Source organism: Pongo abelii, chromosome 1 (genome assembly GCF_028885655.2).
Source record: "Pongo abelii isolate AG06213 chromosome 1, NHGRI_mPonAbe1-v2.0_pri, whole genome shotgun sequence".
Classification (NCBI taxonomy): Eukaryota; Metazoa; Chordata; class Mammalia; order Primates; family Hominidae; genus Pongo; species Pongo abelii.
The window spans coordinates 212789615-212816565 of NC_071985.2; the positions used below are offsets into that span (position 1 = coordinate 212789615).

At 55.2% G+C, this 26951-nt stretch overlaps 2 protein-coding genes and 1 long non-coding RNA gene across 16 annotated transcripts in view; 2 read left to right on the plus strand and 1 right to left on the minus strand.

The window, feature by feature from the left end:
- Window positions 1–2535: 2535 nt before the first annotated feature.
- Window positions 2536–8912, minus strand: LOC129056832 (uncharacterized). Its single transcript, XR_008521431.2, has 3 exons — window positions 8697–8912; window positions 5305–5408; window positions 2536–2806 (listed from the first exon to the last, which is right to left on the minus strand). It is a non-coding gene; the product is annotated as an uncharacterized LOC129056832 (long non-coding RNA).
- SH2D5 (SH2 domain containing 5) lies at window positions 7815–21763 on the plus strand. 7 transcript variants are annotated; one of them, XM_063719828.1, is made up of 10 exons: window positions 7824–9322; window positions 13388–13524; window positions 13878–13958; window positions 14407–14481; window positions 15429–15575; window positions 16855–17094; window positions 17242–17410; window positions 17759–17867; window positions 18579–18738; window positions 19502–21763. In XM_063719828.1, the coding sequence occupies exons 2-10, from the start codon at window positions 13438–13440 to the stop codon at window positions 19703–19705; spliced, it is 1272 nt and encodes a 423-aa protein (XP_063575898.1). In that variant the 5' UTR covers window positions 7824–9322; window positions 13388–13437; the 3' UTR covers window positions 19706–21763. The 7 variants fall into 7 exon arrangements, with proteins under 7 accessions (XP_063575916.1, XP_063575906.1, XP_063575898.1 ...); XM_054556121.1 differs by lacking the exon at window positions 7824–9322 and adding an exon at window positions 9443–9499; XM_063719846.1 differs by lacking the exon at window positions 14407–14481 and having other exon boundaries at window positions 7815–9322; window positions 16855–17082.
- A 1722-nt stretch (window positions 21764–23485) lies between these two features.
- KIF17 (kinesin family member 17) overlaps window positions 23486–26951 on the plus strand; it is a 53692-nt gene continuing 50226 nt past the window's right edge. For 2 of the 8 annotated variants that reach the window (XM_024250862.2, XM_024250865.2), the window contains exons 1-2: window positions 23486–24017; window positions 25848–25994. In XM_024250862.2, the coding sequence (XP_024106630.1) occupies window positions 23787–24017; window positions 25848–25994 (378 nt within the window). In that variant the 5' untranslated portion in view covers window positions 23486–23786. The remainder of the gene's footprint in view (window positions 24018–25847; window positions 25995–26951) is intronic. The other 6 variants (XM_054546886.2, XM_054546887.1, XM_063719793.1 and 3 more) reach the window with 6 other exon arrangements.

A 26951-nucleotide genomic window follows, 5' to 3' on the forward strand; every position in this document is an offset into this window, starting at 1 on the left:
GAATGAAGCTCACCAGCCATGTTAATTAAATACTGCATTTAAGTAAGAGAAACTTTAAAAATTTAGGATTCTAGTTTAGGTCTCCTATCTTTGGAACCTGATTAATTTATCTTTCTTTGGATTAAGTAAAAATTCTAATTTTAGCTATGAAAGAAAAGAAATTCTATTCTTAATTGGAAAAGACCATTAAACTGTTTCCCCAGAGGTTCTGGTTGACATTACTTTCTAGCATGTAGATTTTGCTTTTGCATTTTCATGGTGGAACAGATGGTCACTCACTTCTGCAGAGCCAAAGCCAAGGAAGCAGAACTGTTGAAGCTTTTGGCTTAGGAACCACTTGACAAAGATTTGTTTAGAAGCCATTACAGATGGCTAAACAGTACCCCTAATCAGCTGCATTATTTTCTTAAGAAATTAATCTCTACCATCTTTATAACTATATTCTTTTACTTATTATTTTTTTGAGATGGAATTTGCTGTGTTGCTAAGGCTGCAGTGCAGTGGTGTGATCTTGGCTCACTGCAGCTTTGAACTCGTGTGCTCAAGCAATTCTCCCCACCTCAGCCTCCCAAGTAGCTGGGACTACAGGCAAGCTAATAAATGCCTGGCTAATTTATCTTTTCTAGAGATGCGGCCTCACTGTGTTGCCTAGGCTGGTCTTGAACTTGTGGCCTCACACAATCTTCCCACCTGGGCTTTCCAAAGTGCCAGGATTACAGGCATGAGTCGCCATACCTGGCCCTATTCTTGCTTCAGTTCTTTTCCACAAGATTGTTAACTTCAGTGGCTTTTTTCCTGTTGGAAAAACTTTCTACCTTTCATGATTTAATTTTATCAGCTTTTTAACTGTTTTAACCGTTCTTAATTCTGTCTTGTCCACCACTGGTATGTCAAAGGAGGCCTCAAAAGGCTGAAGCGATTTTCCTCAAAAATTACAACCCTTTTTTTCCTGTTATTGTATATAATGTATAATTAACACTGTTCACTATTAAATCTTTGCTTAACAAAAGAGAACTCTGTGGTGCCTAGAGTATGTCTCATAAAGTATAGTTGTAAGTTTGGCTTATTAATGTAAGTAGTAATAGTCATAACGACTAACACTAGCTGAGCTTCTTCCACATCAGGCTCTGTACAGATACTATTTTTATTTTATTTTTGAGATGGAGTCTCACTCTTTCACCCAGGCTGGAGTGAAGTGGTGCAGTCTTGGCTCACTGCAGCCCCCGCCTCCCGGGTTCAAGCAATCCTCCCGCCTCAGCCTCCCGAGTAGCTGGGACTACAGGCATGTGCCACCACGCCCAGCTAATTTTTGTATTTTTAGTACAGACGGGGTTTCACCAGGTTGGCCAGGCTGATTACGAATTCCTGACCTCAGTTGATCCTCCTGCCTTGGCCTCACAAAGTGTGAGCCACTGCGCCCAGCCAAGCACATGTTTAAGAGAGCAGAGGGCTTGGAAATGAAATTATTGTCAACTTTGCCAATAGTCAAGTCAGTGTGGCTTTTGTTTTAATTTTGGTAACTGTCAAAATTAGACCTTGGATTACTGGAAAATACTATCTTGGCTACGCTTTGGGTTTTTTTTGTTCATTTTTATGTCACAAGTTACTAAGCAATCCTTTAAGTCTTTTTTTAGGACACTCCAGGTATTTGGTCATTCTCATATCCTAGTTGTGGGACACTCAGAATTCATCCTGTGAATTCATCCAGTTTGCAGGATGCTCATACTCGTGAGAGCTTTTCCCCCCACAGGAGCCACAGCTTCTATCAGAACTTTATGTTGCTAAATGAGCAGCTTTCTTTTATAAACTGTGAACTTACATTCTAGGAAGCAAGAGAAATTCCAGAATGGGGATTTTCTCAGACAACTGAATTTTTTGGACATGGGATCTGCTTAGTAATCATGAGCTGGAATGTTAGAAATCCTTGCTCTTTTATTTATGATTCGGAAAGAAACCTTAGTCATTCAGTCTCTCCTATCTTTGTGTGCTTTGTTTGCCTAATACCAACAAATAAATACTCTTTTTCCTAATTCCCAGAGTTTCACATCCTGCTTATCCGTTCTACTGTTCTGAGAACTTTTGCTCTGATGAATTTATTCTGTCAGACCTAAATTCCTTGTTACCTGTTTGTGTAACTCAAACTTGCTGATACAGTCTATGGAATAATAAATGTTCTTCAGTTTCAAATAGAGATTGACTCCCGGTCGGAGTATACCGTGGAGCCCAGTGTCCTAGAATCTGTGGCTGTGGTCCTGCACAGTGGTCTTTGAGGACTGCGTCACTTACCAGCTGTGTGACCTTGGCCACCCACTTAATCTCCCTGAGCCTTGATTTCCTCATCTTTAAAATGATGGGCTTCATGTTGACAAGCCTTGTTTTTTCAGAATAACACCTAGAAGCAATGTGAGAGTCTTCAGTTCCAAAGAAATATTGAACTATGTTTACTACACTACAGTTAGTAATGCATTTAGTATTTTAGGAAAGACTTTTTAAAAAATAAGGGAGCCAACGTTTCACAAAAGTTCTGTTTTGTTTCAACTACATTGTAGTTTATTATTGCTAGATGCTTTAAATCACATTATCTCAAATTCTCACAGATATATTTTCAAAGATATATGAAACTATCCTCAATTTTCAGAAGCAAATAAATTTAGTTGATTTCCCCCAAATTAAAGATGTAATAAGTTGATGGGGTTAGATTGAAGCCAGGCTTGACCACTCATCCTTCTTCCACGCCTCCTTTAGTGGTTTTGTACACTGATAGCTTAAGCAGCAAACTCTGACAGCAAGGACGAGAGGGTCATGCCTTAAAATTAATGGGCATTGGTTAGCATATTTTTTTTTTGATTCACAGATTTTAAAATCAGGTTATTAAACTGTTAGAAGCTTACTTGGCACAAGATGAACAAGAACAAAGAAAGCATATACAGCCTTGAGTTTCAAAAGCCAGGGAGCAGGGAAGAGAAGCCAGGTGAGCAAGAGACATGAGTTCCTTCTGAGCTGTGGCCACCAGATGCCTAGGCAGCCATCAGCTGCCACCTGGGTCAAACCTGGTGCCTCAGCTGGCTCACCTGTCTGTGTAGATGAAGAGCAGAGCTGCAGAGAAAACTGAAACTACTTGTGCAATCTTTATTTCTTAAAATCTCCATTAAAGAATACCAGCTTAAGTTTTTCAGCATAGGCATTATTTTAATACTGGTTAATACCTGCCTTACTGTACTTTCTGGAATGCATTTCAAGACCTCCTATTTTATTTGTGGTAACAAACTTTGTAAAAAGTGTTTCTGGGAAGGAGCCATCTTTTTCCAGACCTGTGCTTTTCAGTTGGGAAGGTACTATAAACCATTCCTCTTTTCTCTGCATCTCAAATGGGATACGCATAGGAGCAAAATAAATATGGTGCCTCTTTCTGGGGCATCAGTTTTATTCAAAGATACTGCAGGGAGTGGCTTCATGGTAATATTGACACAAATGGAAGGTAGTATGGAGCCCACAAGAGTTGGTAAGAGGGAACGAGATTTCCCAGAAACAAAGCAGCAGGAGTGCTTCAGGTGAGCTCTGCTGTCTGATCCCCAAGACGTGTACATTCACTCACTCTCCTTGGAAAATATGAGAAGCAGTGGCTGGGACCCTCCGAGAGTGTACAGCTACCTATAGTCTGTGTCCACTTTGGAACCAGGACTAGCAGTGCTACCTTGGGCAAGTCACTTAACCTGATTTCTCTGGAAAAGTGAGTTGAACTCAGATCATCTGTTGCAGCCCCTCCAGCTCTGACATTTCTCTGTATAAGCTCCACACTTTCTGCCAACCAAAAGAATACATAGGGAAGAAGAGCCAAGCAATACCGTGTTGTGGCCCATTTCCTGATGGATAAGGAGCTTTATGTTTCTTAGAGATGGGGGTCTCACTGTGTTACCTAGGCTAGACTCAAACTCCTGGCTCAAGCGATTCTCCTGCCTCAGCCTCCCAAGTAGCGGGGACTACAGGCACGTGTCACCATGCCTGGCCAGGAATCTTATTTTAATCACTGTATCAGTTTCCTAGGGGGGCCGTAACAAAGTACCACAGACAGGTTTAAACAAAAATGTATTAATATTTTCTCCAGTTCTGAAGGCTAGAGGTCCAACATCAAGGGGTCGGCAGGGTTGGTTTCTCCTGAGGCCCCTGAGGGAAGGATCTGTTCTAGGCCTTTCTCCTTGGCTTGCAAATGGCTGTCTTTTCCCTGTGTATTTATGTCACCTTACCTCTGTACTTGTCTGTGTCTAAATTTCCTCTTCCTATAAGGACACCAGTGTAACCGAATTAGGACCCACACTAATGAACTCTTAATTTACCTCCTTAAAGACCCCATCTCCCAATATGATTCTGAGGTACTGGAGATTAGGACTTCAACATAAGAATTTAGGGAGGACAGTTTATGACATTGTCTCTCATTTTTTTTTTTTTTTTAATTTTTGGAGACGGGATCTTGCACACCCAGGCTGGTGTGCAGTGGCACGATCATAGCTCACTGCAGCCTCAAACTCCTGGGCTCAAGCAATCCTTCCACCTCTGCCTTCCAAATCTTCCAAATAGCTGGGACTGTAAGTGTGTGTCACCACACCCAGCTAATTTCTAACCTTTTTTTTTTTAATTTTAATTTTTTTTTTTTTTTTTTGGAGATTCTTGCTGTGTTGCCTGGGTTGGTTTTGGAACTCCTGGCCTCAGGTGGTCCTCCCACCCCAGCCTCCCAAAACATTGAGATTACAACAAGTATGAGCCCCTGCGCCTGGCTTGGTTTTGTTTTTTTGTTTTTTTTTTTTTTTTGAGACGGAGTTTCACTCTTGTTGACCAGGCCGGAGTGCAATGGCATGATCTCAGCTCACTGCAACCTCTGCTTCCTGGGTTCAAGTGATTCTCCTGCCTCAGACTCCTGAGTAGCTGGGATTACAGGCGTGCGCCACCACACCCGGCGAATTTTGTATTTTTAGTAGAGACGAGGTTTCTCCATGTTGGTCAGGCTGGTCTCGAACTCCCGACCTCAGGTGATCTGCCCGCCTCAGCCTCCCAAAGTGCTGGGATTACAGGTGTGAGCCACCGCACCTGGCCGGAATGTTTTTTAAAATTGCTATTCTAGGTCACTTATTTTTGGGGGACAATGTTGGTAAATTGTAGGGATGGCCGCCAGGACACATCTGAGAGAACAGAATGATAGTGTTCAAAGGTGAAATAACATGTGAAGGTGTTGGAGACTGAGATGGAGTGTGCACTGTCAAAAGTGGATGTGGATGAGCTGTTACTGTGCTAAGCCTGTTGGGAGCTTACCATCTTGGCTCCGGTTTTCAGTCCTGTTGTTAGAGAACAGCTTCTCAGTGATGCCGTGTTACTTCCCACACACATTCGTCAGCTGCCGACTGCAGCCCGTGATTCTGGGATTTTAGAGAAAAGGGAAGATTGACAGCAAGCTCACACCTGTGTGGTTTAGTCACTGTCATTGACTCATCAGGAAATACCATGACATGGCATGTGCACCAACATGTTCAGCAGTCATGACTCCCACCCCCACCCCAGCTTGTCTTTTTGTCATCCTTCCCTGCTTAATATGGGTGCTTTGGGTTTCCTGTACACCTGAGTCATTAATCCAGTGGTTGAAGTTTTACACCTGATGGCTCCCAAGAGCTTGTGTTGTCATGAATGTGAGATCACAGACATTTGGCAGATGAAGTAGTGATGGCTGTTTTATGCTGCAATCCTGAGCGGAACCCAGGAAATGGCTGATACCCACTGAAGTTTGTTACATTTGATGTAAACTTTTCAGTTTGTACATCGAATGTACCTTTATGTACCTTTAGCAAGGCTACATCTGTGGTACAAGTTTTGTGTTTCTGCGCTTTTAGGATAAGACCAACTGAATTTGGTAACCTGGGGGAATAGCTCAGATAAGCAGTTACATTATTCTGATGCATAAATAAAATTGAAGGCTGGGCACAGTGGCTCATGCCTATAATCCCAGCACTTTGGGAGGCTGAGGCAGGTGGGTCACTTGCGGTCAGGAGTTCAAGACCAGCCTGGGCCGTCTCTACCAAAAATATGAAAATTAGCCAGGTGTGGTGGTGTGCACATGTAATAGGCTACTTGGGAGGCTGAGGCAGGAGAATGGCGTGAACCTGGGAGGCGGAGGTTGCAGTGAGCCGAGATTGCACCCCTGTACTCCAGCCAGGGTGACACAGCAAGACTCTGTCTCAAAAGTCTCGCTCTGTCGACCAGGCTGGAGTGCAGTGGCGCGATCTTGGCTCACTGCAAGCTCCGCCTCCCAGGTTCACGCCATTCTCCTGCCTCAGCCTCCCAAGTAGCTGGGACTACAGGTGCCCGCCACCGTGCCTGGCTAATTTTTTTGTATTTTTTAGTAGAGATGGGATTTCACTGTGTTAGCCAGGGTGGTTTCGATCTCCTGACCTCGTGATCCGCCTGCCTCGGCTTCCCAAAGTGCTGGGATTACAGGCGTGAGCCACCGCGCCCGGCCAAAAAACTTTTTTTTTAAGTAAAAATAAAAAAACTTCAAATATATAAATGCATTTGGTTTTGAAACCTTGTATTTCTGAGTCGGACTGAAGACCAACAAAAAGAAGACCCTTCTTGGTATTAGAAGTCAGTAGTCAATGTCACACACTTTGAACATACTTATCTTTCTAGATTTTTTTTTTTTTTTTTTTTTTTGAGACGGAGTCTTGCTCTTATCACCCAGGCTGGAGTGCAGTGATGTGATCTCAGCTCACTGCGATCTTCACCTCCTGGGTTTAAGCGATTCTCCTGCCTCAGCCTCTCAAGTAGCTGGGATTGCAGGCGCCCACCACTCCCAGCTAATTTTTATATTTTTAGTAGAAACAGGGTTTCACCATGTTGGCCAGGCTAGTCTCGAACTCCTGACCTCAGGTGATCTACCTGCCTTGGCCTCCCAAGTGATGGGATTACAGATGTGAGCTACCGCACCCAGCCTCTAGATCTGGTTTTTGCAGCACTTTGTATGTTTTATTGTAAATCTCTGTGTCTCTGGGATCTAGCACAGTGCCTGCCACTCAAATCTTGACCCTCTGTTTCCTTCTGAGAAAAATTTAGAAAGCAAGATTCTCCCTCTGGTTTTGACTATTTCATTATCTGAATTTAAGCTTTTGTCATTTTGACCTGAAACAAATTCCTGCCACTATTTTAAAAATTGCATGTATCAGAATGAATTGTATGCATCAGAAAACTTGTTAAGAGTTAGTATTTAACGGAGCTGTGCCTCGTGTTGCTTTCTCTGAATATTCTCAAAGCGGGGACTGTGGAGCTAGTAATTGTCGAGTCCTCTATTTAAAACTTACGGGCTTTTCTCCCCCTGCCCCCACCCAAGAAAGCTAGGAATTAACCCTTTATTCTTTGTGAACTCCAAGTTTAATAAACTGGATTTGCAGAGAATAGGGGTGACTTGTAAACCATCTTGTTCCCTCTTGTCACTGGACTCGAGGCTGGCAGATGGCTCTGGTGAAGTGTTGCCCAGAGCACTTACGTCTAGAAGTTAAAGAACACTTGCTTCAGCCTGGGCAATATAGTGAGACCTCGTCTCTACTAAAAAAACAAACAAAAAAATTAGCTGGGTGTGGTGGCATGCACCTGTAGTCCCAGCTGCTTGTTGGCTGAGGCAGGAGGATCGCTTGAGCCTGAGAGATGGAGGAGTGAGCATTGATCGCGATTGTGCCACTGTCACTCCAGCCTGGGCGACAGAGTCAGACCCTATCTTAAACAAACTCTTGCTGTACTGTCACTCCAGCCTGGGCGACAGAGTCAGATGGTGTCTTAAACCCTTGCTGTACTACACTCCAGCCTGGGCGACAGAGTCAGACCCTATCTTAAACCCTTGCTGTACTGTCACTCCAGCCTGGGTGACGTAGTCAGAAGCTGTCTTAAACCCTTGCTGTACTGCACTCCAGCCTGGGCGACAGAGTCAGACCCTATCTTAAACAAACCCTTACTGTACTGTCGCTCCAGCCTGGGCAACAGAGTCAGACGCTATCTTAAACCTTTGCTGTACTGTCACTCCAGCCGGGGCGACAGAGTCAGACCCTGTCTTAAACAAACACTTGCTGTACTGTCACATACAAAAGAAAATCAAGAATAAAAGTAAGGTCTAATGTCAGCTAATATTTATTGGGTGCCTCACTTCCTGTGGGTCAGGTACTGCAGCTATGCACTTTGCTGTTTGAGTCCTCACGTGGCTGTGAGTCAGGCGTTAGTAACGCTCCTTTCCACACGAGGCGCTCAAAGAATGAAAGTGATGAAGGCATTTGCCCAAAGCCCCACGTTTGTAAGATGAAGCGCCCAGATTTGGGGCCACGCCTCACTGCTGCCTCTGGGTTTCCAGATCCCCTGAGGAGGAGTGGCCAGCATGGCCTCTTGGCGCAAACCCGCCTCCCCTGGAACTCCAGGGGCCCTCAGGCCCTCTGCGCTGTGTCCGCCTGTCAGGGTGCCCCGCTCCCGGGCTGCAGCCTTTGCGCACCCACTGGCCCTGAGCCCCTGTGTCCTGGTTTCTCTGTGGTGTGGTGCATGGGTAGGTTCCGGGGGGGTTTCCTGCAGATGTCAGGTTTGATAACACAGCAGCCTTGGCTCATCGCCCGGTCTCCTGGGACGTTAGCGCTCCCCGTCCCAGTGCCGTGGCTGGAGCTGCTCGCCCGATTCCCCACCTAAAGGGCCCGAAGGATGGGGCCACGGCCCATGTGCGGTGAGCAACGTTCCGTCTCAGACTTCTCAGTGCTGGGCCCCGGGCTAAGCAGGATCTGTCAGTTCCCGGCTGAGAACGTCCCGGCAGGAAGAAAGTGAGTAGGAGGATGCGCAACGACCCTCCACTCACAAGGGCCGGTCCCGAACCACCCCTCCCTGAGCGCCTCCTCCGAGCCAGGCTCGATCCTTCACACTGGGAACAGAGACACTTCGGTCCAGTGTTACATGTCCTCGAGTAAGAGGAGAGGGATGACAGGCGATCAACGGAGTCACAAGGGCTCTGTAGAGAGTGAAGCGTGAGTAGTGGTCGTGGAAGGCTTCCCGGAGAAGGCGGTGCGGTAGCCGCGGCTCGGATGACACGGAGGAGCCAGCCAGAGAGGGGAGGGGCAGAGGCCCTCCAGGAAGAGGGACCCGTGAGTGAGGCGCGAGGGATTCAGCGCCCCCAGCCCGGGAGGAGGTGCCTTTTGAGCTCGGGGCGAGCCCCTCCCGCCCTTCCAGGCGAAGCGCCGGGCGTGGGCGGTGCCAGGGCCCCTCGCGGCCGCTGATTGGGTGGTGCGGCCGAGCGGAGCGGCTCCGCGGGCGCCGATTGGTGAGTGAGGCGGATCGCTGCCGCCAGGTGATCCGGGGGTCGGTTCCCGCGGCCACGTGTGGGGGCGCGGGGACGTGGGTCGGGGGCGGCGGGAAGCGGGCACCCGGGCGCGGGGCGGCGGCGGCGGGAGACGCGGGGGTCGCCGGCCGGAGCGGCGGGGACCGGACTCGAGAGGCGGTGAGCGAGCGCCGGGAGCCGGGCAGGGGCGGGGGGGCTTAGTACGCGGACGCGGGCGCGGGAGGGTCTCGGGAGTGAGGAGGCACCCGTCACCCGCTCCGTCGTCATCTGCCCTCCCTGCTACCGTAGCCTCCTCCGTCCCCTGCAGCGGAGCCCAGCCCGCTCCTAGGTCCAGAGACTCTGCCGGGGCCCCTGGCAGTTCCCCGCAGCGCCCCGAGCGAGGTAGCGCAGCGGGACCGGCAGCCCACTCTGGGGCGCTTCGCACCCCCGCGCCCGCCCAGGGGCCTCGGCCCACCCGCCCCTGGAACAGCGCTTCCCGCTCCCGTGTCGCCTGTTTCGAGAGGCCGTGAAGCAGCACCCCCAGCACACGCACGCACCTCGCCTTCTCCTCACCCCGCTGTTCTCTTCTCATCACTTTATCCCCTTGCCGCCTCCACCACCCCAGCTGGGTGCCCCCAGAGGGCGGGGACCTTCGTCCACCGGCGGCGGGGCCTGACAACACAGTCAGCCTCGCAAACATTCCAAGAAGGACCAGAGCTACGAGCACCCCAGGAGATAGTGCTAGGGGATCCCCACCCTACAGCTGAGGACCTGGAGGCTGAGAGCTTAAGTGACTTGCCCAAGGTCACGCCAGCTAACCATGTTAGACCCCACAATCCAAGTTCTTGACCCCTGGCTGGGTGGCCTTGGGTTTCCCCGACCCTGTGGCCCAGGGCAAGTGGAGGCTTGTTGGGGCAGTGGGAGTAGCCTGGGAGCTCTGGCAGCCCCAGACCCTCCGGCCAGGAGGCAGCACCCGAGTTCCCCAGCCAGCGGCTTCCTTGCCTCACCTCCTCTTGGACTGGCAGGGACCCCCACCAAACTCCAACAGTGGACACCCTGCTTATCTGTGGGAGGGGAGTCCGAGCAGAAAGGCACCGCCATGGCCTGAGGAAACAGCCCCAGAGACATGGATTTGCTTCCCTGCTCTCCCACTGAAGCTGTGTGACTATGGGCAAGTGACTTCACTCCTCTGAGCCACCCTTTGCTGACCCAGGGTCTGCGGGCTGGTGGTCTCCCCATGACACAACTCAGCTATGGTGCAGTGCCCCAGAGGGCTTCTGCTCCTGACCCACGAGGCAGGTCAGCCCATCCAGTCTCCTGTCTCTGAGCAGGGCCACCTGGAAAACCTCAGAGGACAGCTCCAGCTTCATTCCAAGTGTGTCCCCTTTGGAAGGTGCTGGCCCAGCCAGACTCCAGTGTAAAGCCTCAGAAAAGCAGGTCTGCCTCAAAGAGACAAGTGGGTGTTTTGTGCCTGGAATTGGGTAGTGTCTGTTTCCAGGGTTAGAGTGAGCCCCGTGCCCTCCCTGGTCCCCCGGGAGCCCCCACCCCAACTCCAGGCCTGGGCTGAATGCACTGTGCTCCTCAGGCTTAGGAAGGAGGGAGGAACTTCCAGTTTCCAAGGAGGCTAAGGACCAGGGAGATGGGGAAAGGATCAGGTGATGGTGGGTGGGCTGGCGCCCCTAAGAGGGCCAGTGGTTGGCCTCCGCACCCCCACCGCTGGGACACTGGGGACGCCAAAAGCTGCAGCTTTGGGTGTGGAGGGAGGGGCTGCAGCAGCCCTGGACACAGCTGTGTGCGCGTGTGAATGTGAGATGCCCGCACGGCTCCTCCCCATCTCACACTTTGTGCCTGAGGGGCTGCGTCCGCCCAGGCAGGATGGGAAACGTGCCCTCCCCCTCTCCTCCCCGCAGCTCTCCTTTTTCTCCTTTGCTTTGTCTTTCTCACCCTTCTCTGTTCCTGCCTCTGTCCCCGGTCACCCCTCCATCCTCTGTACCTTCCCTCTCCTTTTCTCCATGTTTCGTGGTCTTTGCCTTCTCCCTCCCCACTGCCTGCCATCCTGGCCGATCCTGGCTCCAGGATGTAACTATGAAGTTGAAAGGTGGCTTCACTGGAAGCCCCCCTCCCCACCTCCTTACCTGGAAGCGATGTCATGTGGCTTTAGTGCCGGTTGCACATGTAACTTTGCTTTATTTAAACATAAAAGGTACAGCAGGTAAAGGATATGACATGAAAATGATCAGGGTGCAATAGCCCAGAAAAGCAGGAGGGCAGCCGGGATAGGAGGGGGTGCCAGGAAGACTCAAGGGGATGGTGCAGGTGCAGCGTTTTTTTTCTGGCTCCTGGCTGCTCACTGAAAGTGGATCGGTGCAGGCACCTCCACCCTGGCCTGAGCCTGGGGTTAAAGGTCATGGGCAGGCAGAGACAGGGTCCCTTCCCGGGCTCTTGGTGCCAACAGAGTCAGTTCCAAAGCACCCCAGCCCTCCTCCTTGAGTGGGAGCACACCCGGGACCCGTCCTTGCTGCCCATACCTGCTCTCTGTGGGCGCCTGTTGGTGTGTCCAAGGACAAGGAGGGGAGCGAAAGTGGTCCGACCCTGCTGTCCTCCCAAGCTCCCTCCTGAGCAGCAGGCTTTGTTGAGCTTTGGATCCAAGCCTGGCTGGCGTCGGGCTGGGCGCCGCCTCCTCCATTCTGTCCCCATCTACTCCTCACATGATCCCAGGTTTGCAGATGAGGAAGGGGAGGCTCAGAGGGTTGAGGCAGCTGGCCCAAAGTCACACAGGATTTGGACCCAGGAATCTCTGATCCCAAGTCAGTGATGACAAGCAGGCTGGTGAGAGAAGCCAGCCAGGGTGGGACACAGAGGTGGCTTTCTCATTGGTCCCAGGAGAGACCAAGGGAGCTGAGTCCTGGGGGACCTCGCCAGAGGCATTTAGCCATTCTTGGAATCATGGGGCCGTGATATGTTAATTCCACATTAATTGAACACCAGCTGTGTCCTGGGCTCTCATGGGAAATAGTGTGTTCCCTGCCCTTGAGGACAGTCACCTAAGGGGGGTCCACTCCTCCCTTCCACGACTGGATGTGGGAGAGGGGTCCCAGGAAAGACCAGAACCTTGCTGGGCTGGACGGTGGGGGGGGTGGTCCTCAGCCCCCGGGGCAGTTGTCCTCCTTCCTCACATCCTGTCTGCATCAGCGCACAGTCTGACTGAGTTCTGGTTTTCATGATCTGCAAGGGGTTGGGGGGTTCAGGAAGGGGCTGGGGTCTGTTTGGGCTGAGTGAGGCAGGGTCCCCTGCAGCAGGTCCCTGGCCTCATCAGCTCTGGCCATCCAGCTTGCAGCCACCTTCATGAACTACAGAGCTCCTGCCCTAGAACCTGCTATAGCTCCCCACTACCAACAGGGTGGGGTCTGAATTCCCGAGCCTGGCATCTAAGGCTGATCCCAAACTGGATCCAGCCTGCCATTCTGGTAAGGGCTGAGTCAGCCTGCGGGCCCCCGCTGCCTGCCTTCCTTTGTGTCTTTGCAGTCTCTGTTTCTGCCGCTGTCACTGCCCTTCTCTTTGATGGCGACCTCTCAGCTGGCCCTCCCTTCCCTCTGGCACTTTGTGCAACCTGGTTACAGGTCCATCCCCTGACTTCCATCCCCTGGGCAGGCCCCAGCCCAGAACACCAGGATCCTCAGTGCTTGCTGAGTGAATGAGTGACCCTGGGCATGTACCGCCACACCCTTCTGATCTTGACCCAAACCTCCCCTCCTCAGTGAGGGCTTCCCAGCAACAGTCAGCCCTTAAGCTGACGTTTCCCATTCTCCTTGCTCCATCCCCATCTCACGTATGATCTATCTTACTATTTAGTTCAATGTCTTTCTCCCCAGCAACAATGTAAGCTCCCTGAGGGCAGTCAGAGATGTCATCATTTTCTTCCGGGCTGGCTCCCCAGTGCCCAGGACATTGCGCAGCATTGCTGCACACATAGCAGCTGCTCAGGAAGCCAGTGAATGAATGGCCTGTGGGGGGCACTGTGTTGCTTGCCTGCCTCGAAAGCAGCCCTTCCCTCCCTGCCCGTTGCAGCCTCCCCTCCTCCCCTCCCGTGGAGCTGGAAGCCAGGCACCCTGGGGGCCATGCAGAAGGCGGGGGCTGGGGGCCGCAGGGCCTCTGACTGCGGGCTGGCCCCTCATCGGCCCAGGTGCATCACCAAGTTTGCCCAGGTAGGTGGGGCTGCCCTGTCCAGGTGTGCTCTGGTGGGTGGCCCTCAGGTAGCAGGCGCTGGTGATTGGGAAGTGCTGCGGGCCTAGGACCTATTTCCACCTCTTTCTTCCCTGACTTGGGCTGGGAAGTGTGTGTGTGCCCTGATGAGGGACTGGGACTTCAGAGAGCTTCAGTGACCTGACCAAGGTCACCTGCTGGGGGAGCAGCAGAGCCTGGGCTCCGAGAATCGAGCTCTGTCTGTCCACAGCCTGCCTGGCAGAGCAGATGTGTGTTTGGGGGGAATTTGGAGGATGGGGTTAGGAGCCACGGGCCTCACTCCTTGCCTTACTCCCTTCACCCCACTGCCGAGCAGTACGTGGGCTCCTTCCCTGTGGACGACCTGGACACCCAGGAGAGCGTGTGGCTGGTGCAGCAGCAGCTGTGGGCGCTGAAGGTGGGTGGCCTGGGAGGGCACTTCCCTAGTGAAAGTCACAGCCTTGAAGACCAGATAACCCCCTAGACCAGATCCACCCTCCCCACAGTTAGAGAGGGGCAGGACACAGGCCCTGTTTGTAGTGGGCTGGTCAGGACACACACCCAGGCTCCGGGGGCCCCATCCCTTATGCACTGGGCTACTGTGACCTGGGCCTCACAGCTGGAAGCCACAGATGGAGATGTGGGTGATAGTCATAGCCTGGCCAGCGGTGGCCCTAGCTAGGGGTCGTCTGCCAGGAGCCATCCACACTTCCCCAGTGCCAGGGGGTTCCACCAGCCAGGGCCCCACCTCCTGCCAGGTGTGGTGGAGTGGGCTGACCAGCCTTTGGTGGATGGTCCTGAGGCTGGGCAGGCCAAGGCAGGGTCTGGGAGGTGGTTGCCTGTCCCCACTACTCTTCTCCACTCAGGACTGTCCCCGACGCCGGGCCGTCATCCTGAAATTCAGCCTTCAGGGTCTCAAGATCTACAGCGGGGAGGGTGAGGTAGGAACCCCTGTGGGTGCAGGTGAGGACTGGACAGGTACAGGTGTCTCCACCCTCAGGATTCGCTCTCCTCCACCTAGGTCCTGGCCTTAGCTCGGCCCCCGTGCTTCCCCTGGGGTCCCCCTGGCGCGCCAGCCTACCTGCTCTGGGCCTTTGGATTTGCACCAGGGGCCGCCTCCTCCCAGGGCTGGCTCAGGCAACAGCTTCCCACCCCTGGGCCTCCAGAATCCCTCCGGGGCCACTTCCCCACCTGAGCATCAGGAACATCCAGCCCACTGAGGCTCTCACAGCTGCCCTGCCCCGCCCTGGCTGGTGGGCCGTGGGCAGCTTCACCCAGGTGCGGTAGGGCTGCTCCCGGCCACTGCTTCTCCTCTCTGACCTGCTGCGGGCTCGTCCTGCTGCAGGCTCGTCCTCCTGCTGAACCAGCGTGGGGCAGACACTGCGCGCCAGACTGCACCCCACAGCTGCAGGCGTCAGTCACCTACCACTGAGGCACACCTGGTGTCCCCAGAGCTGGGCATTGCGGGGCCCTGGGGTCAGGTCCTGTGCCACTCACATGAGGTCCCACTGATCCCCACCTACAGCCCTATCGAGAGGCCCTCGTATCTCCCTACCTGACACGTCACAACAGGCGCTCAGAGGACTGCCCTCACCTGCCCAAGTCACACAAATGAGTGGCAGAGCCAGGATTCGCACTCTAGTCACCTGCCTCCAGGGACCAGGCGTGTCACCCCAGTGCCTGCCACCACTCTCGTTCTCTGTGCCCCCGGCAGGCTGAGCGTCACATGGGGGTGGCGATCTTAAGCCCCAGGGCCCATGTGAAGGATGAGGGCTTGAGACTGGGCGGGCCAGGAAGGAGGGAGGGTTTCTTCACCCCTGCAGGCTGGCAAGCAGGGGTGGGGCTGCCCGGTGGGTCTGATGGGGGCCTCACACTGCTGCCTCGCCAGGTGCTGCTGATGGCTCACGCCCTGAGGCGCATACTGTACTCCACCTGGTGCCCTGCCGACTGCCAGTTTGCCTTCGTGGCTAGAAACCCACGGAGCCCAGCCAGCAAGTTCTTCTGCCACCTCTTTGTGGGCAGCCAGCCAGGAGAGGTATCTGGGGCTCGAGGCAGGGGACTGCCATGGAGGCCGGAGGGGCTGTGTGCCAGGCATCAGGGTGGGTTCCTTGAGGGCTTTGCCAGGGCGGCCTGATCCCCCTCCAGGCATGCACCCCTCGCCACATTGGCTCTTTCTGTGGCTCTTCCCACTGAGGACACCACAAAGCAAGTCAGTGGCCTCAGCATTCCCTAGGGCCCAGGGGCGGGAACCTGGCCACACGCTTAGAGAGTGGAGAGTCACACCACCAGGCCTTCGCTCATGCCGTTCTGTCTGGCATCCCCCCCCCTTCTCATCCTGGCACATTCACTCACTCTTGAAGGCTCAGCCCACGTGTCTGAACCCCACCTTGACTCCTTTGGATGGCCACTCTCTCTGGGGCCCTGTGACGTGAACTGCACGCTACCATCGTCTGCCCTAATTACAGGCACCTGAGTTCTTTGAGAGCCGAGTCTGGGTCCAGGTCTTGAGACAGTGCGTGGCCCAGAGCGGTCGGGGTGGACAGGTGGATCAGAAAGTCAAAGCCAGCCTGGCTGTTGTGAAGGACAGAGCCTTGGCAGCTAGGCGCTTGGCAGGCAGACGCTGGGTTTGGTTCTAACCAGCAATCATTTGCTGTCATCCTGTATATCCAGGCCATGTGCTGGATACTGGGGTGACAGGTGGCTGAGTCATGGTCCTTGATCTGACGCTCACGGTTCTAACTCGTTGGGTCTGGATGGTGTGTGTGGCGGGTGGGATGCGCTGCTCCCGACAAGCACTGGGCCTGTGCTGGGAACTTCCTGTGCTCTATTTCACTAACTCCTCAAAGGGGCACAGGGAAGTGGAGATGAGGAAACCGAGGCACAGAGCGGTACCATGCTCTGTGCAGGGTCACACAGCAGCTCCTACATGACAGATCCAGGATTGGAACCCAAGTTCTGACTTCAGGGCCTGGTCTCTTGGCCATTCCTGGAAGAGGGTGCTGATGTGGCAGGGTGGGGGTGGTGAGCCTGGGGGCAGGAGTGCAGGAGCTCACGCTTCCATTCTCTGCTCCAAGCGTGATGCCTGGACCACAGTAGGTCCTCAGTGTTTGTTAAATATATAAAGGAAGCTGGTAAGGGAGCCTGCATGGTGGTGAGGTTTTGAAGGGTAAGTAGGAGCTTTCCCAGGAAGAATGGGAAGAGCCTCCGAAGCCAAGGGGCTGCATGCACCCATGGTGAGTGGGCTGAGGCCCAGGGAGTTCACTGGGAGATAGAGACCTCCTCCAACTGAGCCCACCTCTCTCCCTCCCTCCCAGGTCCAGATCCTGCACCTGCTCCTGTGCCGCTCTTTCCAGCTGGCTTACCTCTTACAGCACCCTGAGGAGCGGGCACAGCCAGAGCCCTGCCCAGGGCCCACAGGGGAGGTGCCCCTAAAGCCACTGTCCAGCTCCGGGGGCCTGGTGCGGGAGCCCTTCGGCCGTGATCAACTCTCTCAGAACGTCCATGCACTGGTCTCCTTCCGGCGGCTGCCAGCAGAAGGGCTGGTAGGCAGTGGGGTACGCAGCACCCCAGCCAAGGAGTGGGCAGTGGACAAGGGAACTGGGTATGGGTTTGGGGGCGGCATGTCGGGGGCAGGGGCTTCACTTGGCCTGACACGGCTAGACCTGAGTCTGCCTGCCTGTGGGCCCCTCTTGGTGCCCTAGAAGGAGCTGCCAGAGTCGGAAGGCCGTGCCCGCCATGCCCGCCTGGGGAATCCCTACTGCTCGCCCACGCTGGTGCGCAAGAAGGCCATTCGCAGCAAGGTGATCCGCTCGGGGGCCTACCGCGGCTGCACCTATGAGACCCAGCTGCAGCTGTCGGCTCGGGAGGCCTGTGAGTTGTGGGAACATGCCTGCCCTGTGTGTACCTGGGATACGTGCCTGTGTGCTCATGGACCAGCCAGAGGTGGGCGTGAGTGCCCGTTCCTGCAAGCTTGTGGCCGCACCTCCAAGTGATGCCTGTGCATTGTGTGTGTTTGCCTGCATCCGTGTCTGTGCAAAGGGGACTGCGTACAGCTGCGTGTGGACCAGAACTGTCAGGCGGAAGGCCTGTGTGTGGATGTGTCTGCTGAGCAGGGCAGAGAGGCTTGGGGAGGACACCACCCTGGGTGATGAGGCCTGCGGCCATTGGGAATGGGAGGGCTCGGCCACTCTCCTTCTGACTCCTGGATGGTCTCCACAGTTCCTGCTGCATGGGAGGCATGGCCCCGGGGTCCTGGTGGCCACTCGTGTCTGGTGGAGAGCGAGGGCAGCTTGACGGAGAACATCTGGGCCTTCGCTGGCATCTCCAGGTAGGAAGGGCCTGGCCTGGCCTGATGCCCAGTCCCTTGGGGTGGGCAGAGAAATATGGGCTTCCCAGGCCCCTGAGGCACACACTCCTGTGCACGGGCAGAGCGCTCCCAACCTCAGTGACCTCAGGCCTGGGACTTCACCACTCTGGACCTCCATTTTCTCTAAGGTAAAATGGGGTTAATGAAAGGAGCTTCATCTTAAGGCTGTGGAGAGGGTCAAATGAGGTAATTTGGGTAGAGCCCTCAGCACCTGGCCTGCACAGGGCGAGGCCCCTAAGCGTCAGCTCTTTAAGCCTCTCTCCTGAGAGAGTCTTGACATTGCTAACAATTACAGACCCTGGAGAAACCTTCTAAGCTTCTAAAAGCTTCTTTCTGTTGAGCCTGACTCTGAGTCAGGCCCCATGTTGGGTTTTTGCTGTTGTTTTTTGTTTTGAAATTTCGTTTTAGAGACAGGGTCTCATTCTGTCACCCAGGCTGAAGTGCAGTAGCATGGTCATGGCTCACTGCAGCCTCAAACTCCTGTGCTCAAGGGATCCTCCTGCCTGGGCCTCCCAAAGTGCTGGGATTACAGGCATGAGCCACTGAGCCCGGCCAATGCACCATGTGTTTAAGGGCATTTAATGCGCAGGCTGCCTCGATGCTGCTGGGGTCGTCATGACCATTGCCCAGGAGAGCATTCCAGCCTTTACCCTCTCCCCTCTGTGCCCCTAGGCCCTGTGCCCTGGCCCTGTTGCGGAGAGACGTGCTGGGGGCCTTCCTGCTGTGGCCTGAGCTGGGTGCTAGCGGCCAGTGGTGTCTGTCCGTGCGCACGCAGTGCGGCGTGGTGCCCCACCAGGTCTTCCGGAACCACCTGGGCCGCTACTGCTTGGAGGTAAGAGCGCAGCGGCCAGAGGGGCCTGGGCCCCGCCACATCATTGGCTCCATCCCTAGCCCTTCCTGCCCGCCCTTTTCTAACTGCTGAGGTCCTGAATGCGCCTCACCCCCATCCCTGTCTCCCATTGGCTCTCCCTGGCCTTGCCCCTCATCCAATTCCGTCCTGCCTCTACTGTCCTGCTCCTTCCTCATTGGCCCTGTTGGCCTCGCCCCCAGCTGGCCCACTTGGCCCCACCTCTGCTGGCTCCCCTCTGCTCTGAACTGAAGGCTCTTGGAGGGGAAGGGAGGTGCCTGGTCACTGAGGGCCCTTCTCTCCAGAGGAGGCTTCGAAGGGTACCTCTAATAGAGTCTTGAGCTGGGGTCACGTCTAACATTTCTACAGGAATCCTGGCTTTCCCACACCCTAGCCCATCTTAGCAGAGGAGGAAACTGACTCAGAGAGGGCAGGGGGGTGCCTAAGCTCAACAGCCTCTGAGTCTCCAGTGTGATGTCTTGTCCTGCCCCCCAGTTTCTAGGGATGGGAGGGGGTGGCGAGGCTTTTCACATGTGTACCCTTACTTCCAAGCTAAACATCTCAGTCCTATCCAGGCTGGGAAGAGAGAGAGGGAATAGTGCTTGACTCTGCCACGATAGCACATGTGAAGTCTCTGGGCTCCATTCCCTGCTATCCAAAATAGGGAGGCTCCTGTGGGAGCTGGTGGCTGGTGCCTGGTGTGAGCCCTGGGGAAGGGGACTGGAGCTGAAGCCCCTTCCTCCCCTAGCACCTGCCGGCAGAGTTCCCCAGCCTGGAGGCTCTGGTGGAGAACCACGCGGTTACTGAACGCAGCCTCTTCTGTCCCCTCGACATGGGCCGCCTGAACCCCACCTACGAGGAGCAGGACTGTGGGCCCCTGGGCAGGCCGCCCCGGACTCTCCGGCCCCTCAGCCATGCCAAGTCCGAGGCAGAGCTGCAGGGCCTGGGCTAAGAGGTAGGGCCCCGGTCCCACAGGCCCCACCTCACCCCGGCTCCTGGGCCCCAGCAGCGTCTCTGCCCGTCCTGCACCCCTCTGGTCGCCAGTTCCATCCAGTCACCCTGCCCTTGGAGCAGTCTTCCATCGTGTCATTGTCCGTGGGAGGGGAGCCCTGAGGGTGGGTATCGCCAATGGCTTCTTGGAGAACATGTGGCCTGCTGAGATTCCAGGAGGGCAGGTGGAGTTGCAGGCTTTGGATAACCCGCTGGGTGGCTTCCGATGACCTGCTGGGTGGCTTCGGATGCTTTGGGACTTCTGGGCTTCCGCTTTACTCCTGGAGCAGGAGCTTGTTCACGGCAGAGCTGTGGCCCTCTCCTAAGGAGGCCAGGCCTTGGGGCCCTGACTGGGAGTCTCCAGAAAGAGGGGTTTGGGGAGGCAGGAGTGAGTTTTTACCCTGGGCAAAGACCTGGAGTGAGCCACCCTGTCTGTGAGAGCAGAGACGACTCCGTAGAGCTTGTGGGCAGGAGGCTGGGGATGAGCCCCATCTAGGCGGACAGAGCAGGGCTGTTTCTTACATGTATCTGAGAGTGAAGGAGGGGTGGGAAGGTGCAGAGCAGGCAGGAGGGACAGAGGGCTGTGCCTAACGCTCACGCACGGTGGACTCCTGTGTGCAGAAAGGGATGCGCACCAGCAGATGAGGCCAAGAATCTCCATGCTGTCTCCACTCAAAACCTCAGGGCTGTGACTCCCGCTTTCTCAAAAGGGACGCGCAGGCTCACCCCTTTCCCCTAGGAATCACCAGGGCACCCCCACTCCCAGCTCATCTCCTTTAGCCATTTGACAGGGAGGGGCCCGCAGTGAGCTGCAGGCTTAGAGGAGTGACCAGGGCCCTTCCTAACTCGACCACACGTGGTTTGGTGGCTGCCTTGGGAGGGCGGCTGTCCGATGCTGACATTCCCCTTAGCATGGCGCTGACTGTGCCTGTCAGGGGCCACCTTGCCTCACCAGGCCAGCCCCACTGGGAATGGGGTCAGTCACAGCAGAACCGTCAAAAGGTGGACCTGATGTGGGCCCTGCCGGGGGCGCTTGGCCTCAGCGGGCCATGGGAGACCCAGGGAAACGACTCTTAGTGTGAGGCAGTGGTCCTGCCAGTGACTGACAAAACCAGGTATCCCTCTTTGTAAGCAAACTTGACAAATATGAATCTACTGAACTCAGTTATAGAACAAGTTCATTTTGCATGAACTTCTCTTACCGCGTCATGAGCCTGGGGGCTGCCCTCTCCCCGTCTGGGAGTGGGACAGAACTGTTCAGTGCCTTGAAAGTCACAGATTTCTGACTCCTGGAAGGAAGTGGGCAGTCCCACCAGAGCAGAAAGAAAGGAGGCAAACTTGGGGAGTGAGAAGCCAGCCTCCCAGAGGCCCAGGCCTCGTGTTCCCCACCTCCAACCCTCCAGTGAGGAGAAGGGCTTGGCTTGGGACCTTGTAACTTCCTTGCAAGTTAAGTGAGCTATCCTGTCACAAAAGATAGAAGGAACTGCCCTTTGGGACTTCTTTTCACTGGAAACCCAGCACTGGTTTTATGTTGAGTGAATGGGAAGCTGGGACTCTGTTTTACAGCCATCTGTACTGGAGCCTGGACAAAGCACTGGTCTCTATGGGAGGCCCCAGCCTCACATTTCCCTGGCAAGGAGAGAGAGGTTTAGTGATGTCCTGGGCCTAGGATTACAGCCCAGAGATGGGCACTTAAGAAGACCTGGTCATTGGTCCAGACTTGGGCCAAGGCTTTCCTCTGTGAGGGATGGGTTTTACTGGTGAATTACCTGTGTGGAGAAGCTATCAGGGCCATGTTTAGCACACTGAAGGGACCAGTCTCCACCAAGCACTTTAACATCCCTCCAGCCAGCATTGATTGATCTCGTGTTACAGAGAGGGCAAGGTTTTTGGCCCCTGTTTGCAGACTCCATGTCTTAATCAGAGACCACAGTTTTCTCTTTGTTTCAATCAGCGCCACCTTGGTAGCCCCGCTTTCCTTGCTGTGTGGACTTGAAACAAAATAAAATGTGTTGCTTCAGACTGTCTGCTACAGACTTTTCTTTTCTTCGAAAGGTGAGGTTTTTGTCCAGTTTCCCTATTTCGTTTTTGCCAAACATACCTTCAGCTGGTGCTGAATGGTGAACCAGAGGTCCTGTCCTCAAGGGCTCAGAAGGAATTGCGCAGGGAGACTCAATCAAATTACGTTTCTCTTCTGCTGTAACTTTCAGTGGATATATCTATAGGAAAAAGACTCAAGTCCTTCTGCACTGGCAACCTGGGCTTGCTTTCTGCTTCTGCAACGTGCCACAGGATCTCCGCACAGCCCAGACTGGTGTCCTCCTCCTCTTCCCTTCCCTTCACCTTGTTAACCACTCAGCCATCATATTTCAGCTCCAGTCAATCTCAGGATGCCTGCCCTACCCCCTGGGCTGAGTGAGGTTCCTTTTTTAGATGTTCCATGGGCTGGGTGCAGTGATTCGTGCCAATAATCCCAGCACTTTGGGAGGCCGAGGTGAGAGGATCATTTGAGTCCAGAAATTGGAGACCATCCTGGGCAACAAAATGAGATCCCATCTCTACAAAAAATTAGCCACTTGGGAGGCTGAGGTAGGAAGCTCGCTTGAGACCTCCTGAGGTTGAGGCAGCAGTGAGCTATGATTGCACTCCAGCCTCGGTGACAGGGCAAGACCCTGTCTCAAAAAAACATATGTTGCATGGAACTGATTATTCAGTTCCTAATTACATTTTCGTTTTCGGGATTTTGTTTGTGGGATTTTGTTTCCTGTGTCTGTCTCTGCAGCTAGATCATGCAGGAGGGCTGTCTCCCCAACATCTGCCACGATGCCTGACATGTAGCTGACACTCAGTGTTTCAGTGCAAGGAAGAGCCCAGCGCCCAGAGGTGTGACAGAGGTGCTCTTCTGGCGGGGGAACTTGCACTGAGCCAGGAGGGATAGGCCAGGCAGCCTTCCATCCAAAAGACTTGTTTTTGTTTGTTTGTTTTAGATGGAATTTCGCTCTTGTTGCCCAGGCTGGAGTGCAATGGTGCAATCTCAGCTCACTGCAACCTCTGCCTCCCGGGTTCAAGTGATTCTCCCACCTCAGCCTCCTGAGTAGCTGAGATTACAGGTGCCCACCACCAGAGATGCGGGTTTCACCATGTTAGCCAGGCTGGTCTGGAACTCCTGATGTCAGGTGATCCACCCGCCTTGGCCTCCCAAAGTGCTGGGATTACAGACGTGAGCCACCGCGCCCGGCCCAAAAGACTTGCTCTTAAGGTGTTTGTTTTACAATCTCGGGTCTTAGAAATAACAAGGGTGGCATGAGAGGAAGCTGTCCAGGGGCTATGGGTTGTGGGCAGCCTTCCCCTGAGCCAGTACGGGGACGTGGATAAGGGGCAACAGATCCTTGCCGCTTTTCTTAGGTCCCTGGCCCGTGCCTGAGGCCTGGGATCTGTCTAGCCCCGAGGTGGAGTCAAGCCTGGGGCCCCGGGCCCCAGTCTTAGCCGCAGCCTCGGGCAAGCTGCGTAACATCTCTGAACTGGGACCGTGCGGATTCGAGAAGGCAGCGGACGCGAAAGGAGCCCAGCCAGGGTTGGCGCTTCCCGCAAGCGGCCGCGCGTGGCTGCCCGGGGATCACTCGGGCGAAGCTCGCGGGCCAGGCGGGGCGTTCCCGGGGCCGCTCCTGTGACGCCACGGGCGTTGCCCAGCAACCGCGAACGCCGCGGTGGTGAGCGTGCGGGCGGGCGGCTGGGGAGGCTCCGGGCTCGGGTACTGCGGCGGCGCCTGCAGCGCGGATCGCCTACGTCCCCGCTCGGGCCGGGCCTCAGAAACGGGCGAGCCCGGGCGCGGGAGAAAGCGGCGGCCCCGGCTCGGGTCCTGCAACTCCCAGCTCCCCTCGGGGCGCCCCCCGAGGAGTCCCCGCCCCCCGCCGCGGCCCCGCCCCTGCCTCAAGGCCCCGCCCCCCGTGGCCGGCGCTGGCCCCGCCTCTTGGCTCGGGCTGCTGGGAGTCCCCGGCGGGGCGGGGGTCGGCTCTGGTCCCGGTGGTCCTGGGTGCGGAGCCATGGCCTCCGAGGCGGTGAAGGTTGTCGTGCGCTGCCGCCCCATGAACCAGCGGGAGCGGGAGCTGCGCTGCCAGCCCGTGGTGACTGTGGACTGCGCGCGCGGCCAGTGCTGCATCCAGAACCCGGGCGCCGCGGACGAGCCGCCCAAGCAGTTCACCTTCGACGGCGCCTACCACGTGGACCACGTCACGGAGCAAATCTACAACGAGATCGCCTACCCGCTGGTGGAGGTGAGGGCGCCCGGCAGGCCGCCCTCCAGGCGGCAGGGCATGGGGCCGCCCCGAGGGTCCCCAGGGGGCTGCGCTGCCCCCCAGCTAGGCTGAAAGGCCCTCGAGGGGCGCAGGCGGACGGGAACAGGTAGGTCCGGAGGCTTTTGTCCAGGCGGGACACAACCGGAGCCTGCCTTTAGTGTCGCCTCCGGGTCTGCACTGCCCCCAGCGCCTCCGCCTCCCTGGTTCAAGCGATTCTCCTGCCTCAGCCTCCCAAGTAGCTGGGATTACAGGTGCCTGCCACCACGCCCTTCTAATTTTTGTGTTTTTAGTACAAATGGGGTTTCACCATGTTGGCCAGGCTGGTCTGGAACTCCTGACCTCAAGTGATCCGCCCGCCAAGTGCTGGGATCACAGGCATGAGGCACCGCGTCCGGCCGAATGGTGACTTTTCATCTTCGCTCACTGGCAAGTCGGGGCACACCCAGCCCTGTTTTGGTTACGGCATGGGTCTTTGCAGTGGAACCGGGCATAGATGCCATGTGGGCCCTTGGGGTCTCAGAACAGTTCTCTGGGCCGATCTGCCCACACAGGATCCACCCCAAGCCCACACTAAGGTCTAGAATTTGCAAGCTCATGAGCTCTGCAAGGGCAGGAACTGTGTCTGCCTCATTCACCACTTTGTCCATAGGCTGAGCATAGTCCCTGTCGAATGAATAGAAACAGCGATGAATGAAGAATGACTTTGGGAACGACTTTGGGAACGGCACCGGGTTTGCCTCCTCTCTTCCTTCCAGGCCTCATCTTCCACCCCTCTCCCAGTCCCTCCTGCTCTCCACACCTCACCTGTGTGGCTTTAGTCAAGCTGCCCCCTCAGCCTGGAATGCCTTCCTCTTCCTGTCCCCTGGCAAAGTACGAGTCCCACTCCCAGCTCCCCCCGTTCTCCCTGTCTTTGCCGCCTGGAAAGCTGTGCTTCGTTCTTCCTGCGCCGTCCTGTTTTCGCTTCTTTGTACTCCCTGTCCCTGCCGGCTGCCTGGACTCTTGTCGCTGTGTGCCCCACCCCATGGCCCGCCACGAGAATCACCTGTACGTGTCCAGCTCCCTGCATTGCAGGCAGACATTGGGTGATCACCTGTGTATGGCGGTGCTTCCTGTGCCAATGCACGAAAGAATCCCCATACGCACCCTGCAAGAGCCTCGCAGGTGCTGTTCTTACCCTTTAAGATGTTGATTTTTTTTTTTTTTTTTTGAGACGGAGTCTCGCTCTGTCGCCCAGGCTGGAGTGCAGTGGCGCGACCTCGGCTCACTGCAATCTCCTGGGTTCAGTAAATTATCCTGCCTCAGCCTTCCGAGTAGCTGGGACTGCAGGAGCTCACCACCACACTCGGCTAATTTTTCGTATTTTTAGTAGAGACAGGGTTTCACTGTGTTGCCCAGGCTGGTCTCGAACTCCTGACCTCAGTAATCTGCCCGCCTCAGCCTTCCAAAGTGTTGGGATTACAGGCATGAGCCACCCCGCCCGGCCCAAGGTGTTTTTCTTATCATCTTATCAATTTGCCTCAGTAAGGCCAGCCCAAGGGCACACGGTCAGTAAAGGTGGAGATGGATGTGAGCCCAGGGGGCCAAGCCCACAGCACAGGCTCTTCCCCATCCACACACAGGGACAGCTCCTACCCCACCAGACAGTCAACTCCTTGAGGACAGAGCTGGGCCTTGTTTATCTCCACAGCCCAGTGCCGTTGTTGGTGGGGGGACCAGGAAGGGCCCTGAGTCTGTGAGTTAGGGAGCCCTGTCCCGAGCCCTGCTGTGCCTGCTCCACTGAGCACGGGGTCCTGGCTTCCTCCCATGCAGGGCGTCACTGAGGGCTACAATGGCACCATCTTTGCCTACGGCCAGACAGGCAGCGGGAAGTCCTTCACCATGCAGGGCCTGCGGGATCCGCCCTCCCAGAGAGGCATCATCCCCAGGGCCTTCGAGCACGTGTTTGAGAGCGTCCAGGTACGGGCCTCGTGGAGGGACGGGACAGGGCCAGAGCTGCAGCTGGGCCCCAGAGCACTTCTGATGGGTGGCAGGGACACGGGAAGTCTTTGGAGCCTGGCCTGACCCCGTGCAGATCAGCAGAGAAGGCTCCGGGTTCTGAAAAGGTGGTGGGAAAAAAAAAAAACGTAAAACAGAGAAAATTCTGTCCATGCATTTGTCTCACCATTTTTGGCTTCTAATCCTTAGCTGAGCATTTCCCATGTATCTGCTGACACTGTGCACCGGGCCAGGAAGTGGTTGTAACAATCACAGCTTCCGTCTTTATTGAGCAATTGTTATGGACCAAGTCGTATGTGAAGCCCTTGGCATCCTTATCTCACTGAATCTCCAGTCTGACCCAGGAGGTAGCTGATAGCCCCATTTTTGAGACAGGGAGGTTGAGACTCTGAGCCTTTATGGGCCAAGTTGAGACTGGACTCTGAATTCATCCCAGCAGCCAGGCTGCAGGTGAGAACTACCTGGCGACCATTTGTGGCAGTGCATGGGGAATGGCGGAGGGGGACAACCCTGATCAGCTGCAGAACCCACTGTGCCACTCCCAGGACTCATCATGGTGGCCACAGCAACATGTAGGGCCTTGGAGAGCTGCCAGGGACCAGCCCAGAGCCAGTGCTTGGCCCAGGCCTTCTCTGTGGCCTCAGGTTTTGTTTTTTTTTTTTTGAGTCGGAGTCTTGCTCTGTCACCCAGGCTGGAGTACAGTGGCATGACCTTGCTCACTGCAATCTCTGCCTCCCAGATTCAAGCAATTCTCCTGCCTCAGCTTCCCGAGTAGCTGGGATTACAGACGCCCATCACCACACCTGGCTAATTTTTGTACTTTTAGTAGAGATGGGGTTTCGCCATGTTGGCCAGATTGGTCTTGAACTCCTGGCCTCAAGTGATTCTCTGGCCTCGGCCTCCCAAAGTGTTGGGATT